The sequence below is a fragment of the Lynx canadensis genome, chromosome B3, assembly GCF_007474595.2.
Source record: "Lynx canadensis isolate LIC74 chromosome B3, mLynCan4.pri.v2, whole genome shotgun sequence".
Classification (NCBI taxonomy): Eukaryota; Metazoa; Chordata; class Mammalia; order Carnivora; family Felidae; genus Lynx; species Lynx canadensis.
Window position 1 is genome coordinate 86364237 of NC_044308.2, and position 17294 is coordinate 86381530.

Below are 17294 nucleotides of genomic sequence, written 5' to 3' on the forward strand. Positions count from 1 at the left end.
AGGTTTTGTGTGGACATATGCTTTCAAACTAGTTGGTCAAACCTAGTAATGTAATTGCTGGAGCAGATGTTAAATCTTTGTTAACTTTAGAAGAAACTTCCAAGCTCTCTTCCAGGGTGGCTGTGCTATACCATTTTGCATTCCCATCAATGTTTCTTTGTTATCTTAACGTTGTATTTAGCAAAACATAATTTTTAAATTGTGATGAAATTCAATTTATTGATTTTTTTTTCCTTTCATGGATTGTACTTTTGGTATTGAACATAAAACTCATTGCCCTATATAAGGTCACACAGCTTTTTTGAGATCCTTTGTTTTCTTCTAGAAGCTATAAATTTCATGTTTTACATTTAGATCTGTGATTTATTTTAAGTTAATTTTTGTGTGAGAGATGTGGTACTTGTGGAGGTGTTTAGTTTTTTTTGTTGTTGTTTTTGGGTTTGTTTGTTTTTTTTTTGGTGTATGGACATTCATTTTTCCAGCACCATTTGTTGAAAATGCCGTCATTTCTCTGAAATTTTCTTGGCACTTTGTCAAAAACTCAGTTTACTCTATTAGTGTGGGTTAATTTCTGGACTTTATTTTCTCTTCCATTGATTTAAGCAATCTGTCCCTTTGCCAATACCACATAGTCTTTATTATTGAATCTTTATAGTGTCTGAAATCAGATAATATTAACCTTCTAATTTTGCTCTTTTATTACAGAATTGTTTGTTGGCTATTCTAGTACCTTTGTTTTTCCATTTGCCTTTTAAAATCAGTTTGTTTATATCTATAAAAACACTTGCAGGACCAAATGTTTTTACACACAACTTTTCAAAGTAGATACCTTTCTTATTTCAGTAATACTCTTATAATAACTTCAGAACTCTTTGGGGATTTGCAAGTACTATTTCATTCAGCTTATCAACTGCTGCACAGTGCTGTATTTACTTGTAATTCGTAACTGTAGATCTTATTATGTAGGTTAATTACCAATTTTATTGATGAAATTTCTAAATTTCTAAATAGATTTTGTTTTTTTTTCAAAAATGAAAATCATACCCCAAAGGTAACAAATTAGTTTTTTATATACAATGTCACAATTCCTCAAGGTAGGTGATGTTTGTGCTTTATAGGTGAAAAAATTCTGACTGGTTGATGACTTGCCCAAAGAGTCAAAGTCAGTTACACATTGTAGGACTTGTCTCTCTCAGATTTACACAGGCAACTCAAACTTAGCATATCTTAAATGGAATTTTATTCATTTTTAAAACCTTATTCTCCCTTAATCCCCTGCCCTGACCAGTGGCACAAACATCTGCCCACATATCCAAATCAAAACTTCTTCCTCCGAGCCTCTGTTAATTTGGTCTCTTAGTTTTGTTCATTTTCTCTCTTTAATTTATGGATCTCAATTGAGCCTATTTTTCTTCCCTATTTTTTTTTTTTACCTTTCATTGTCTAATTTGTATATATATTTTTATTATAATACATTGAAATTAGGATTCCTTGAGGCAGAGCCTTTTTCACTTTATTCTTTGTAGCATTTGTATTAGAAGGCAAAAAGGAAAACACTCAATCCCAAGCCTTTTCTTTTAATTATTTAGTCCATTCAGTAAATATTTATTGAATATGTACTATGTGTCAGGTTGCTCAGAACACAGCATTATGGTTCTAGTTTAGTTGAGAAGATAGACATTAAATAAATAACTTCATAAATACTTAAAATATTAATTGGTATGAATAATTGTTGGTTCTTAGGCACAGTTTGTAGTCAGCTCCTACAGTATCATAGTCCAAGAAAAATCATACATAAGAAGGAAGTACAACAACAAAAGAACATATGTCAGCATAGTTTTAAGTGTCACTGTGGATGTTCCTTTCTACTCAATTGAGGGCTGTAGTTCTGAACTTTAAAACGTGCCTTTTATTTATTTTATTTTATTTTTTAATGTTTATTTATTTTTGAGAGAGGAGGGAGAGAGTAAGAGACAGAAAGGGGCAGAGAGATAGGGGGACCCAGAAGCAGGCTCCAGGCTCTGAGCTGTCAGCACAGAGCCTGATACAGGGTGAACTCATGAGCTGTGAGATCATGACCCGAGCTGAGGACAGATGCTCAACTGATTGAGCCACCCAGGCACCCCTCAATAGTGCATTTTAGATGGAATCCTTATTAAGGTAGAATCAATTTATAATTGAGCTTTGCTTGACTGAAAGGCATATTTGGAGGCAGTGAGTTATAGGTTGAAATAATATACATTATTTCACATCTCTTTTTGTTTTAACTCCTTATTTCTTGCTTCCTGTAGTCTTCAAATTCCTTGTCTTTTCTCTTTCATCTTTGCCAGTTTTGATCTACTTCTATCTTTCTGTGATGTCTGTCTTGGCTTATATTCTGCCACTTCTGCTTTCCCCTGCCCTGAATCTTCAGTGTTTTTTTCTTTTTCACTTTTATCCAAAACTAGGAAAAAAGTAAAAAGGATTCAAGTTAAAATGACTAAAATTTACATACTAATATAGACATGTTTGTGTATGTATATTCCAGCTTTTGAGATCATGATATTGTGTTCAGTCTCTTCAGGGTATTTTTTTTTTTAACATATTAAGGTGGCCCTGTGTAAAAATGAGAGAGAATAAAAACAAATTCCGAGGTTTTTGATTAGCTGATCACTAGTTCTTTTTATCATTTGAGGTTAAAGTTTAGCTGCTTCCCACTGAACAAGGTGAATGACTATAGGTTCAGAAGACATGATATTGACTGATCTAGGGATAAATCAAGAAATGTGACATTTCATGTAGGGGTCTTTTTACTTAGAGTGCAAGGGTGTCAGTCAGAATATGCACTGTATAGGAAATCAATTGAAACTTGAGCCCATGGACATTTACTTCAGCAAAATTCTTACTAATTATCATGACTATGTCTAGTTAGACTGTTGTAAGCATAATTTAGTTTCCAAAAGGTTGAGATTCTTTTGTATAATTGTAAATCTCCTGTTAATGATAAATAATTTATAGTTTGTTAGCTGTATTTTATATAAAATCAACTATTACTTTAAGTCTTTATTAAACCAGTAAAGCTTTATGTTATATATACTGCTAGTAAACCTTAAACCTCTGACAAGTAATTTTATATAGAAAATAGAAAGCCGGTTTACCTGTTTCAAATGGTCTTCTTTTTTCTAAAAGGTAATTTTAGTAGTTTTCTAAAAGGTAGTCTAATATTTATGTTTTCTTAAGTAATACAGTAAGTGATATGAGACTGAATTTTATTTTCTGAAATCCATTCTTTTTGGTGGTTAGTTTTCAAATGGATATTGAATGATCCAGCTGAGAAAAATATGTCATAGTTGGCACTTACAGTTTTAACATCAAAGGTCTGGTCTCATTTTTCAGTGCTCTACATCAGGGATGAGCAAAGTAAGGACCTATGGTGCACATCCATCCTTTCAGTTGGTTTTGTAAATAAAGTTTTATTGGAGCACAGCTACACCTGTTCATTTACATATTATCTTTGGATGCTTTGTCTACATAGGTAGCATTTAGTAGCTGCAGCACAGAACATGCAGCAAAGTCTAAAATACCATATGACTCTTTACAGAAAGTTTGCAGATCTCTGCTGTAAGTAATCTAGTTGAGATTAAATTTTGATGTAGTTAATCTTTGATATCTGTGACAAGTACTTCCTGAAACTTTTAAAGAAATACAAACAGAGAAATATAAATATTAGCCTTTTCACTTTCCAGCCTCATGTTTATATTGAAAGTTACTTGTCTGTATGTAATTTTTCAAATCACAAATTAACCCTTTGCTCATTTTTGTTGAAGTTTTAGTTTTCTCTCTTAGTGGTCTCTTTAGTGACTGTTTATCACTGTACTTACAAAGGATAATCATAGAGCAAAATTGAGGATAATTAAAGGATAATAATAAAGCAAAATTGAGATCAAATAAATGCTAAGTGGTTGACTACGCCTCATGCCCTGCGTGTCAGACCTGGCGCACTTAAACCAAAACATGATTCAGATTCGCTCATCAGCAAAATGATAAATTACTATACATTATGTACTTCTAAGGGCAGTCACACACATTACTTATAGTTGTAATGCTAAATTAATGTGGAAAGGACTTGGTATAGCCTTTGATCAGAAAATTTTATTTTTTAAAAATTTTAATTAACAAGGAAATTTAATATTCGACTAAATACAACTATCTTAACCGTATCCTCTAGAAAGATGTTAATTTAAAACATTCAGACTCTTCATTTGTCTCTCTTTAAAGTAATAATTTTCAGTGCCTGAAAAAAAAGCTTACAGGTATCACATAGACATTCCATACACTTTGTTGTGTTAATTATTTTGAACATACAAGTTAGGTAACCTGCCTACACTGTTGTTTTCTTCCTAATCATATGTAGTTCTTTGGAACAAAAGAAGGGTATTTATAACCTTGGGATCTAAATTTTGTTTTTTGCAAGAGCTTCCAGTAATCTAGTAATATAAATGTTTAATTTTCACGTATCTTTTCACATTTGAAATTATTGAGTTTAATAAATTAATTAGGAAATTTATAAGGATTTAAGTTGAATCTTCTTTGAAAACTGCTATAAATAGCACTTAGCCTGATTTCATCTAAAAAAAACAATATTAAGGTAAATATTTCTCACTACATATGGTTTCCTTAAAAATGATACTTAGCCAACCAATAACTGATGGTTAAATGCCTTTCTGATACTTTAACATGATCATAAAAAAGTGTAAGAATTTTGTTACCTTACACTTTTTACTATGTTCTTTAATTGAGTAAAAAAGAAATTATTGTCTTCAGAGTTTATGTAGAACCAGCTTTTATGAAGTAGGATATTTGAAAACTGTTGAGTTATTTTGGGAGAAAAAAAATAAAAGGTGAAAGTGTTTGTCTTTACTGAAATGTGAATCCAAGTGGACATTACTACTTTGAGACCCATTAACTATATATAATTCAAAATTACTATACCATACCATCCTTTTGAATTATACTATTTAAATGTGTGTAGAAATAGTTTTTTGATATATGTTTATTTTTTTCCTGTAAAAAATACAATGTTCTAAATATCTCTCCATGAATGTAGCAGTTTCATTGAACTCTGAAGTTTGGGACAGTTTTGTAATAAATTTGTTAAGTTTCTGTATTATCTTTTCCAAGTATGCTTTTCTTTGGTGGTAAATGTTAAATCATAGGAGCCCAGAAATAGGGGAGGGAGGATATGAGAAAACAGGAACTTCTGTATCTAAACTTTTTAATACAATTTTAAAATAATTGAGCCATTTCTAAAATCTACATCATTTTACTAATACTTATTACCAATTTTCGTTAATTTACCCAATTTAATGGTTGCCTAAATTATATTATAGACATTTTCTAAAACATGTCCTTTAGAGCTCTTCCTTTGCCTTTCCTGCATTTGTTCAGTTTATTAACATCAAAAAACATTTCAGGAAGCACTGTGACTCTTCTAATACAAAACACATTTATGAGAGGAACCAATTTACTTTCTTAGTCTTTAAATTCAGTAATTCTATATATGTAATGAAAAAGAGAAAATAACATTAGTCATCTAAAACTGTGGTCCAGTTTTGGTCAGCCTTTCTATATATTTGTTTCAACAAATAGGTAGCACAAGAGATTTTCAGGTCAAATTTAGTGGCAATTATTTGTCTTTGCTTTTTTGGGAACATAGTTAAACTTTGCAATAAAAATACTTGCCTTGCTTTATTTGTGAGGAAGTCCAAAAAACAGAGGAAATACAATTTTTGGTAAGAATTGAAAGTCCAGGAATAAATATAATGATGAGAAGTAGTGCTTCTATCACTAGGGAACTTTCCTCATCTAAGCACATATGAACAATTGATCCTTGTAGTCATATATAGCAGTAAACATTAATAACTTAACAGTCTGAAGTCAGCGCAGAAGATATGGAGCATTATTGAAAGATGGAGTCGAGCAGGTGGCACTTTAATATGTTCAGTGTCATGGTTGACTCTAAAGACTAGTCGAATGAAATTACTTGAGGTTCTAAAGATTTAAAAAGCGAACTCATTTTGCTGCACTAAGGAAATGCTACTGATCAGGCTTTCTGTGTCCCTTTTTTCTAGGCTAGAAAATATTAACCCTGAAGAAAATGACATGGTAAGCCATTCTCTGAGGAGATTTCTTGATGTCAGTCTTATATCTTAGAGGCTTAAGTTCAATTGAGTGGGTTTCAAGAACTAAGATGTGGGAAAAAGAAGAATTGACACACTAATAATGTACATCTTTGCTGCAATATGAAAATTCAATAACTTCACTCAGTCAATTTACAATTCACATGTGCCTATTAATTAAAACCCTATATTAAATAAAATATATTAAAACTTCATGTCTGACTAACATATAATGGTGTTGGTAGACATTACAGGAATTACTGAACAGAATAAACAATGCAGACACAGGGATAGCTATTCAGAAGAATGGAGCTGTAATTGTGGATAGAATCTACAAGACCAAGGAATGTAAAAAGAGAATAACAGCAGAAGAAATGAATGCAGTGATAGAAGAACGGGATGCTGCTTTGTCTCAGGTAACTGCATATATCTGTAAAAGCATTTTCCCCTCCCTCTTTACCATTAAAAAGCAACATTTCCCCACATATTCTTAATTCAAATTATTTTTTAGCACATAATTAGTACCATGATGATTAGAGATGTTAAAATAGTCACAAATTTTGTTCCACCATTCTCCGAGTACATGCATCCACGTTTCTTAATAAGATTGCCACAAAATTTTAGTTATATTCCAAAAAAAAAAGAATTTAGTTACATTCTTTAATGTAATCACTTTTATATGAGACTTCTTACTTGAGTCGCAGTTTTGTGAGGGCTGAGATTATGTCTTTATTACTGTTTTATTCCCAGTGCCTAATTCAGTGCCTTTTAGTAAACATTGATAAATGAATCAAATTATTAGTGTATTCTTTTCTGAACATGACTTATACCTTCCTGCTCTAACGAAACCTGATTACCTCCCTGAGGATATTGCTTCTACTGCAGTCCTCTCCAGTAGTGATTGTATTCCCTCCCACAGCAGTTATACCAGTGTGCTTGGAGGCTTGTTCCCCATTAGTGTTCACTGTTCCTTTTTCATCTCTAAACACCTCTAGCTTTGAAACTCATGCATCAGATTGTACCACCCAGTAGGCACTCCTGTTGTAGTAATTTACACATGCCTGTGTTGCTTCCCTCATTTCTTGAATGTCTTAGGATCTATTTCAATGTCTTTTCTTCAGCCCACTCCTGTCTTAATTCTTGGTGATTTAAATGTCTTTGCAGATGATCCTTTCGCTGTTCTGGCCTCTCATCTTCTTGGATTTGTCTCCTCTCTTCATCATGTATTCTGCTCTATTTCTGCCATACTGACCACCACTTACTACCTGTCCAGCTCCCTTACTCTACAACCCTGACTCTAGCAAATTTTCAGCTCCACTGGCACCTGTTTCTGTTGACTTGACCACTTATTCTCCTGTCCTTCAAGCCTCTCATGTTCCCACTTCCCAGTTCATCTAGCTTAGATTCCACAGCTCACCTAATTATCACCAATTTGCTTATAAGATAACCCCAGTTCCTTTGGTTCATTGTCCTCACCAAACAAAGCCTAAGCCTTAAAAAATTTAACTTTCTCCCTGTTCTACACTGTCATAGTTTTATATGGCAGGAGAATGTCACACAGATTTGCCTTAATCCTTAAATTCATAACCTTTGTCTTTAAGTAGGCCCTTGGTGTTGCCTCGCATTTTTCTTGCCTTTTGTTGGTCCATTCACTCTCCACTGTAAAGGACTTTTTTATCTCCTTTCTTTCTCCTCAGATATCCAACCTCACCTTTCCAATATAAAAAGGAACTTCTGCTTGTCTCCACCATTTCATCCACCAGCCTACCTGCATTTGTTCCCATATACTCTGCCTTTTATTTCTTAGTACCTACCCCTGTTTCAGGATAACCTATTTCTATACTAGTTCTCATCTTTTCTTGCTTGCTTAAGGTTATCACTTAATCAATTGGCCCTTTTGTCTCCTACTTCATAAAATGTTTCCTATCAATTAATTTCTATCATTATCTAAAATGCTTTACTATCTTCCATGGAGGCTAGGTGGAAGTTTTGATAAGTCTTGATCTACTTGTGGTTCAGCTCTGTGCTTTTAGTGAGGTTTCCGAAACAGAGCCGAGTATTCAGTGGACCCTACTCTTGGTAAATCACATATTCTAGTATTTATCTCTTCACATTGTGAGACTGTGGAAGACTCCATTATGGTTTTCAGAGGTTTTAGAGCCTTAACTTTTTAATTTCAAGCCCTGTACAGGTTTGGGATTTATCAAATGATTTGAGGTAGAAACAAGTCTCAAATCTCCAATTTTGTCACTTCTGCCCTGCACAACTACCAAAAGCTTAGATGAATTCTCTGTCCTCCAGCAGAAGCCCTCTTTGTAATCAGAGCCTGACTTCCCAGCCCCTTGCCCAGGTCTGGAATCTTTAAAACTCAGGGCAAAAAATGACTGCAGATCTTCAAATCGCCCTTTTTCAGAATCTTAGCCAGTCAATTCATTGTTGTAGCAGCAGCCTTCTCATGTCTTTAAGCTGGGTTTTTAAATTTAATCTGGCTTTTCCTGTTTGGGGCTGGCACATTGTTCAGTCACAAAGGATTTCATTCTATGTAGATGTAGAGACCTGACATTTATCTTCACATTAGATTTGGAAAAAGTCCTTAAACTTTTTAAATGAGCAACTGTTTTTACCATTTTGTGTCCTACCAACTGTATGCAATCTTGAATCATTCAAGATTGTTGAGAGAAGCCAAAACTGTTTATAGTGCTTAGAAACAATTATAGCGTGAATTCAAACATTTGATTTATTTTTTATCATTTATTTTCTTAACTAAAAACATACACATAGAGCATAATTAAATGTGGACTGCCAACCATTCCTTCATGATACATAAAGATAAATCAACCTTTGGCAATATTTACCAATATGTTCTTTATTTATAAATATATATTATCCATCATTGCAATATATTTATTATTTGTCTACTGCATGTATTTATTACGTTTTATGAAGAACGACTTGGTTTTTTTTTAATTCTTTTAATTTGCATAGTTTTCCGGCTTTCTGGACCAAATAGTATTCATTTTAGTTTTTATGTCATAATCATTATAAAAATGAACTTTTGAACTACTATTCTAGTTCTGAATGGAAACTTTTTTCCTTAATTTTTTAAAGTAAACTTTTTATTTTGGCATAGTTTTAAATTTGCAGGAATATTTCTAGGTTAGCGCAGTATAAGGGTGCACCTGGGTGGCTCAGGTGGTTAAGTATTCAACTCTTGATTTCAGCTCGGGTCATGATTTCACGGCTTGTGCGTTTGAGCCCCGTGTCTGGCTCTGACACACTGACAGCATGGAGCCTGCTTGGGATTCTCCTTCTCCTTCTCTCTCTGCCCCTCCCCTGCTTCCTCCCTCTCCCTCTCCCTCTCTCCCTCCCTCAAAATAAATTTAAAAAAAATTTTTTTTAATTCAAAAAGATATTACAGTATAGAGTTCCCATATATCTTTCACCAGTTTTGGTTTTGCCCTGCTTTTGCCATTGCTCATTACTGTGGTAAGTTTATCAAAATTAAGAAACCCACATTGGTAGATTACTATGAACCCCAGACATTATTCAGATTTTATCAGGTTTTCATTAAAGCCCTTCTGTTCCAAGATTCAATCCAGGATACCACATTGCATTTAGTTGTCACATCTCTCCAGTCTCCTCTGGTCTATAACAGCTTATTATTCCTTTTTTTTTTTTTTAAAGACCTTGACAGTTTTGAGAATACTAGCCAGATACTTTGTGGAATGTCTCTGAATTTAGGTTTGTCTGATGTTTTCCTTATGATTTGACTGAGATTTTGAGTTTTTGGAAAGAATTCCACCAAAATTAGACCTTAATTTTAGAGTTGTTATTTAGCATCAACTGTTTTCTGATTATACAATATCTTCTCTGAAGTCCCAGGATTACCTTAGTCCCATTCTATATAGCTATTGGAGACCTTCAGATTTAGTGAAAATTTCTTGATTTTGATACAGTTTAACATAACTTTGTTTTTCAAATCAACTTAAAATCATTTATTTACTTGAACTGGCCTTATTAAAATCTTATCTTTTTCAGATGAATACTAATATTCTTATTTACTCAAATTCTTTTCCCACAACTTTTCTATCTCAAGCTGAAAACTGAGAGCCTTAAGATCTTTTATAGGATGAATTAAAATTTTTAAAATTAGCATTTGTTTGATTAAGGAATTGACTTACCAAACAGTCTTTCATTCTTTCTAATCATTTTTTGGTCCATTAATGCTCATATAGTTTACTTAAATTACTGAAATACCTGGAATTAAGGGATAAAGCAAGAAACTTCCAATTCTTCACTAGCTTTTCTAGAATCTTAAATTTCCTACATCTCTGGAAGCTATCTAGTTAAGCTACCCACTAAATTAAGGAATCTTATGTATGACTGATTTTCATTTTAGCTTGTTATTCATTTCCTCTTAATGTCTTGCTATTGGTACTCCTATTGGCTGCAAGCATTTGACTCAAATATTTTTGAGTATCTATATGACCATTTATGTCCAAAATCATACAGGCCAGTCTTTGAGGCACAGTTGGATCCAGGCCAAACACCAATAAGTAACAGAGGAATAGAACTGGCCAGGATTGGCAGTTCGGTAACTTTGAGGCCTGGCCTTATTACAAGCTACAGTCATTCAAATAACCATTTGTATTAGTTTGGGTTCCCCAGAAAAACAGAACCAACAGGATATATATAAAGAAATTTACTATAAGGAATTATTTGCTTAGGCGATTGTGGAGGTTGAGAAGTTCAAGATTTTCAGTCAGCAAGCTAGATACCCAGGAGAACCAGTGGTGTAGTTCCAGTCTGAGTCTGAAGGCCTGAGAACCAGGAGAATCAATGATGTAAGTTCTAGTCCAAGTCCAAGTCTAAAAGCAAGAGAAGACCAATATCCTAGTTTAAAGACAATTAGAAGGAATTCTCTCTTACTCTACCTTTTATTCTATTCAGACTTCGAAATGGGTTGGATGAAGAGCCCCACTCACATTGTGGAGGGCAGTCTGTTTTGCTCACAGACACACCCAGAAGTAATGACTAATCAAATATCTGGACCTGGTGGCCTAGTCAAGTTTTCACATAAAATTAACAGGCCATTACTAGGACTTCTAGCTAAATTAGGCTACTTTTGGCTAGTTTTGATTTCCAGGGACAGGTGTGAATATGGACAGGGCCTAGCAGCCTAGGCTTCATTGATACTTATAGTTGGTAGGATAATATTGTAGAGATTTTTATTGATTGGGCCCCAACTGATACCTGGTGCAGAGGTGAGGGGCCCAATTCTGAGAGCTGAATAAATTAGGCATGGGTATGGGGGTTGGGATACAGGCTTTAGCCAAATGGGCCAGAGGCATTGATAAAATATATTCAAAACACCAAAGAAGAAGACGTGTCATAAAGACTTGGAACATAGGAAGGATGAAGGAAGAGAAGTGGTAAATCCTATATGTACATGGGTGTTTGGAATCAACTCCAGGCATAGTGGATAATATGTTTATGGATCTTGAACTCATTTTATTCTCACTTCCTGATAAGAATCGGACTTTGTATTGCCAGGCTTGATCAAGATTAGTTCATGAACTATGTGAAAAGGAGCTTGCGAGGTAAAAATTTATAGGCTGACTTAGTGATCATAAATTTCTATTACCTGAACACCATGCAGATAATCCTAACTAACCACTATTTTTGGAAATGAGTCATTGCAAATATCAACAGTCAATAAAACCCTTTTAATTTGTGCACTTTTGTTGTTTTTGATGAAAGTATTTCTAAAACATTTTTGTGCTTCCTTTAACATAAATTTAGCACTTTTTTTTCATCATTTAGTTACTTCATTTTTATCAAATGTTATAATGGAAAGTATAGATCCTGAAATCTTTCAGGTCCCAAATTGACAAACACAAAAAGCATGGAAGGACCAAGGGATAATCATCAGGGTAATTAAAGAAACTCAGCTTAACATTTTACTAGTCAGGTTCCTTCTTTATAGCCTTTGTGCTATTCTAAGCATTAAGCTACAACTCCAGCAGAATGAAAAATAAACCAAATAAGAGGAAGACTTGAATCCAGGCTGGTAGTATTAATGGAAATTAAGACAGCTGAATGGTGTACAGAGGTATAATTGGTCTGTTTCTTTGTGACTCTTTTTGCCTTTACACATGTTTCCCCTCTCACTGGAAGATGCTTTCTCTCCACTTGTTTTGCTCACTTATCTTTTGAAGTAGACCACTACTTCAAGCCTAATTTAAATATCTCTTCCATAAAGATCTTTTACATGAAACAAAATGATAAATATCTTCTTTTTGTCCACATTTCACTTTATATTCTGTTAAAAGTACTTGTCACACTGCATTACACTGTCTTTCCTACTAGCATGAAGTAGGAACTATTTTTCTTTATATGTGTCTGTCACAGTTTTATCCTTAGGACAGTATAGGCACTTAATATTTGTTTGTTGAATTAATGAACTGATGAGCTGAGCTATTTTAAATCAACTTCAAACTACACAGAACTAAAAGAATTTAATGAAATATTCACTCATTTACATTTTATTGCACACCTATTATGGGCTGTGTGTTGGGAACTTAGTTCCAAATAGAAGGTTCTTACTCTTACAGAACTTGTATTTTAATATGGAAATATTTAGATAGTGAACAAACTAATGAATAAAGTATTTTCAGGTAGTAATTTACTGAAAGTAAAAAGGTAGTTGGGAGTGACTGCAATTGGTAGTGGGGCTGTTGCTTAAATAGGGTGATCAAGGCAGCCTCTTTGTCAACGTGAATAGTTGAACTAAGACTTGAAAGAGGAGGAGGATCTAGCCATGCAAAGAACCATGGAAAGGCAGTGCCCTGAGAGAAGGAACAAGTTTAGTGTGTTTAAGACACTGATATAAAAATACCAAACTTAAATGTGATTGAAGTACAATGAGCAAGGAAGATAGTAGCAAGTGATGCGTTAGAAGAGATAGGCAGCAGACAAATCTGTATGGTCTTATAGGCCATGGTAAGGAGGACAGATTGGATCTAAATGCAGTTTTGAAAGAGAAAGGCTATTGCAGTAGTCCATGCAAAAGATGACACAAGTGAGGGCTCAGAGAGACAAGTGTAGATTTAGAGAGTGTAGAGTGTAGAGGTGGGCAGATTTGGGAAATATCTCAATAGTACAGTGAATAGGACTTGATGGCAGATTGGTTTTGGGCATAAGAGAGCAAGAAGATTTAAGGCTGACTCCAATATTTGGGGCTCAAAGACTATGTAGATATTTGCCCCATTTATTGTGATGGGTTTTGGGAGGAGGTCAGTATATTTGGGGAAGGAAGTTACATTGTCTTGGAGGAGATATATTTAAGATGACTCTCACCTGGAAATATTGAGCAGGCATTTGATTATTGCAGCCATCAGCAATAATTAAAGCTTAGGACTAGATGGAACTGAGGAAAGATCATTGAGAAAAAGCTTGGTGGTGTGCCAATGTTTAGCAGTTGGACAAAGTAGAAGGGGACCACATAGGATATTGGGAAGGATGGCCAATGAGGTTGAAGGAAACAGAAGAGAATGTGGTGTCAGAGGAGGCAAGAAAGTGTTTGCAAAAAGTGAGAGTGATTAATTCCCTTAAATGGTGTTGAGAGGTTGAGCAAAGGGAAAATGGAACAGTTACTTGTAGATTTGATCACATGGAAGATGTTGAGGGCTTTGACAAGAGTTTGGTCCAGGACAGAGGCCACATTGGAGTAGTATGAGGAAAGAATGGAAAGTGAGAAAGTGAAGACAGTGAATGCATACAACTTCTTACCCCTGTAATGGAGGTAGAGAAATTGGCAATAGATGGAGAGGGAGCTTACAGTTCATGGAAAGGTTTTTCTTTTTTAGGGCATGTAATTGATATGTTGATGGAAATGAACCAGGAAAGAAAAAGTGATTTTAAGAGAGAAAAAAGGTAACTGTAGTAGGAAAGTTCTGGAGTAGATAAGTAGATTCAGAGGGGATAGGATCTAGAATATAAGTGAAAGAGTTGTTTTTTGCTAGCAAGAGGGAAACTGCTTCCATTGTAACAGAGGAATACAAGAACTCAGATGGATGCATATCCTTTCAAGTTAATAAATTTAGGGAGTGAGGTGTCCTAAAGTTCATTTAGATTCTCAGTGTGATGGGTCAAAAGATGGCGCTGAAGATTTATAAAGGTTTGTAAGGTATTAGAAGTTTGATAAAAAGTTCGTACTTGAAAAGGAAATAAATCATAACATTTAGAGTTTTACTTTTCAGGATAGTTTGAAACAGTTGTCTTGGTTTGTGTGTGAATGAACATAACTTTAGAAACGTAGGGTGCCAGGCAGAGCAGAATGTCCATTTAAGAATTAGATAATGAATTTGATGTGAAACCTGTCAGGGAAGTTGCATGATTTCTTGTAGCAATATTCAGATCTCGAGTGCAGTGTGGTATTGTAGATATTTTAACCCGGCTTGGGGTTGTGATGGGTGAGGAACCAGGAACTCATTACAGTGATGGCCTACAGACTGCCCCTTAAAGAGTTTCCCTTAAAGAGGAAACTAAAGAGTCACAGTCGGCAGGATCCTGGACAGTAAAAATCTGCTCCGTGCATGTATTGGAGTTCTTTGTTCATCTTGGAGTGCTGTAATGAGTGGTAGTCAAGAGAAAAAGAGCCTTGAAATAAACATTTTGAAGGTATTGCAATTAGTGGAGTCAATATATTTCAGATATTTTTCTCTGTAATTTTTTTATGGATTTGAGGGGGGAAAGAACTAAATGTTGGGATATTTTAACACACATTCATCAAGACAGATCCAGAAGCAGTAAAAGAGAGGGAATACATTTGAAGAAAAAGTATAAATAATTTAGAAATTAGAATTCTTCTATTGTATCACATAGTCCAGGAGTCCACATTAGTACATTCCTCGCCTGGTTATGAATTCTTCCCATGATATTCTATGTGAACTGAAGTCACTGTGGAAAGCAGACTGAGATTAGGGAGTGTAGCCTAAACTAACAAATCCACTTGAAGTGAAAAACCAAAATCTTGGCCATTGATAATAACCATCAAAGTTAACTTTCCATATTAACAGGAAAGGATAGCCTAGTTTCTTAACCTCTCCATTGTTAGTGTTTGCCGTCACTTTGTATCCCTAATGATTGGCACAGTGCCTAACATATAATAGATACAAAATAATGATTTGTAAGTTATTAGAAGTTTGATAAAAAGTTCATACTTGAAAAGGAAATAAATCATAACATTTAGAGTTTTACTTTTCAGGAAGAGTAAGAAACATGTTTAACATTCTTTATTATAGTGACTGTAAAATTTTTATTAATTTTTTCCCCTGTCAGTTTGTTAATTTTCTTCCCTGTCTTATCCTATAATTATTTGCCTGTGCATGTTTTTTTCCAGTCAATCTTGCTAAGATATCTTATTTATATTTGTTCTATTCTAATAACTTTTCTTAGTTCTTATTATAAAATTTTTACAAACTTTTTCCAACTATAGGTAATTTTGGAAAGCATAAACAAGAAGGTAAAATTTGCTTGTAAAGTCATTTCCTAGAAAAAATCATACACAGATTGTCTTTTTTTTTCAGTCCATATTATATCAGTACATATGAGTTAATCAGATTTTTCACTTTGATTTTGTATTTTGTCAGATAGTCTTATAATTTTATAATGTGGATATATTAAGATTTGTCAAACTCATCTGCTGTTTGAGAGGGTGTTTATTTTTTTTTCTATTTTTTTGATACTGTGAACATTTTTGTAGCTAAATTCTATGTGTATCTATGTTTATTTCCTTAGGAAAAGTCCTAGAAATGGAAATACTGGATTAGAGACTATAAACATTTTAAAATAGTATATACTTCCAAATTGCCTTCTTAGAAAAAATTATAAATAGAAATGGTGAATAAAATGCTAAGGAATTTGGACTTTATTCTCTAAGCAGTGTGGACCTCCTGAAGTTTAAAAGTCTAAAGCTAAGGAGACAGTTGGGAATCTATTATAATAATTCATGCAGGAGGTAATGAGGGTTTAAACAAAAATCAGAAAGGAATAGATATGAACACTATGGAAGTTAAAGCTTGTATTTAAAAAAATTTTTAATGGAGGTATAACACAGTAAAGTGTGCAAATCTTAAGTGAAAGATTTGATTGATTTTGACATATATATATATACTCATGAAAGCATCACTCAGATCAAGATATAGAACATTTGTAGCCCCTGATTTCAAACTATCTTACAAGCTACAGTTATCCAAACAGTATGGTATTGGCATAAAAACAGACACATAGATCAAGATGGATCAATCTCAGTAGAATAGAGAACCCATAAATAAACCCACACATATATGTTCAATTAAAGGAGCCAAGAAAATACAGTGCAGAAAAGACAGTGTCTTCGATAAATAGTGTTGGGAAAACTGGACAGCCACATTGTAAGGAATGAACCTGAACTACTGTCACATGCCATACATAAAAACTAACTCAAAATGGATTAAAGCCTTTCATGTAAGACCTGAAACCATGAAATTCCTAGAAGAAAATAGAGGGTGTAAGCTCCTTGACACTGGTATTGGTGATGAGTTTTTAGATTTGGCGACGAAAGCAAAAATAAATGAGTGGAACTAAACTGAAAAGCTTCTGCAGAAAATAAAAGCATCAACAGGGCCACCTGGGTGGCTCAGTCAGTTGGGTGGCTGGCTCTTGGTTTCGGCTCACGTCATGATCTCACAGTTTGTGAGTTTGAGCCCCACATCAGGGTCTGCACTGACAGTGTGGAGCCTGCCTGAGATTTTCTGTCTCTGCCTCTCTCTCTCTGTCTCTGTCTCTCTGTCTCTCAAAATAACAAATAAATAAACTTTAAAAAAAAAGTCATCAACAAAAAGGAAAAGGCAGCCTACTGAATGGGAGGAAATGTTTGCAAATCGTGTATCTGATAAGGGGTTAGTATCCAAAATGTGTAAAGAACTCCTAAAACTCAATAGCAGAAAACCCAATTCAGTTAAAAAATGAGCAGGGAATCTGATAGACATTTTTCCAAAGAAGATACAGAGATGGCCAACAGGTACATGAAAAGATGCTCAACATTACTAAGCAGCAGGGAAATACAAATGAAATCCAATGAGATATCACTTC

The 17294-nt window shown here is 34.1% G+C and overlaps 1 protein-coding gene across 1 annotated transcript in view; it reads left to right on the forward strand.

The window, feature by feature from the left end:
• The window catches only part of MIPOL1 (mirror-image polydactyly 1), a 321677-nt gene that overhangs the window by 97092 nt on the left and 207291 nt on the right, over positions 1-17294 (forward strand). Inside the window, exons 8-9 of the mRNA XM_030318980.1 lie at positions 6111-6144; positions 6404-6574. Coding sequence (XP_030174840.1) covers positions 6111-6144; positions 6404-6574 — 205 coding nt within the window. The remainder of the gene's footprint in view (positions 1-6110; positions 6145-6403; positions 6575-17294) is intronic.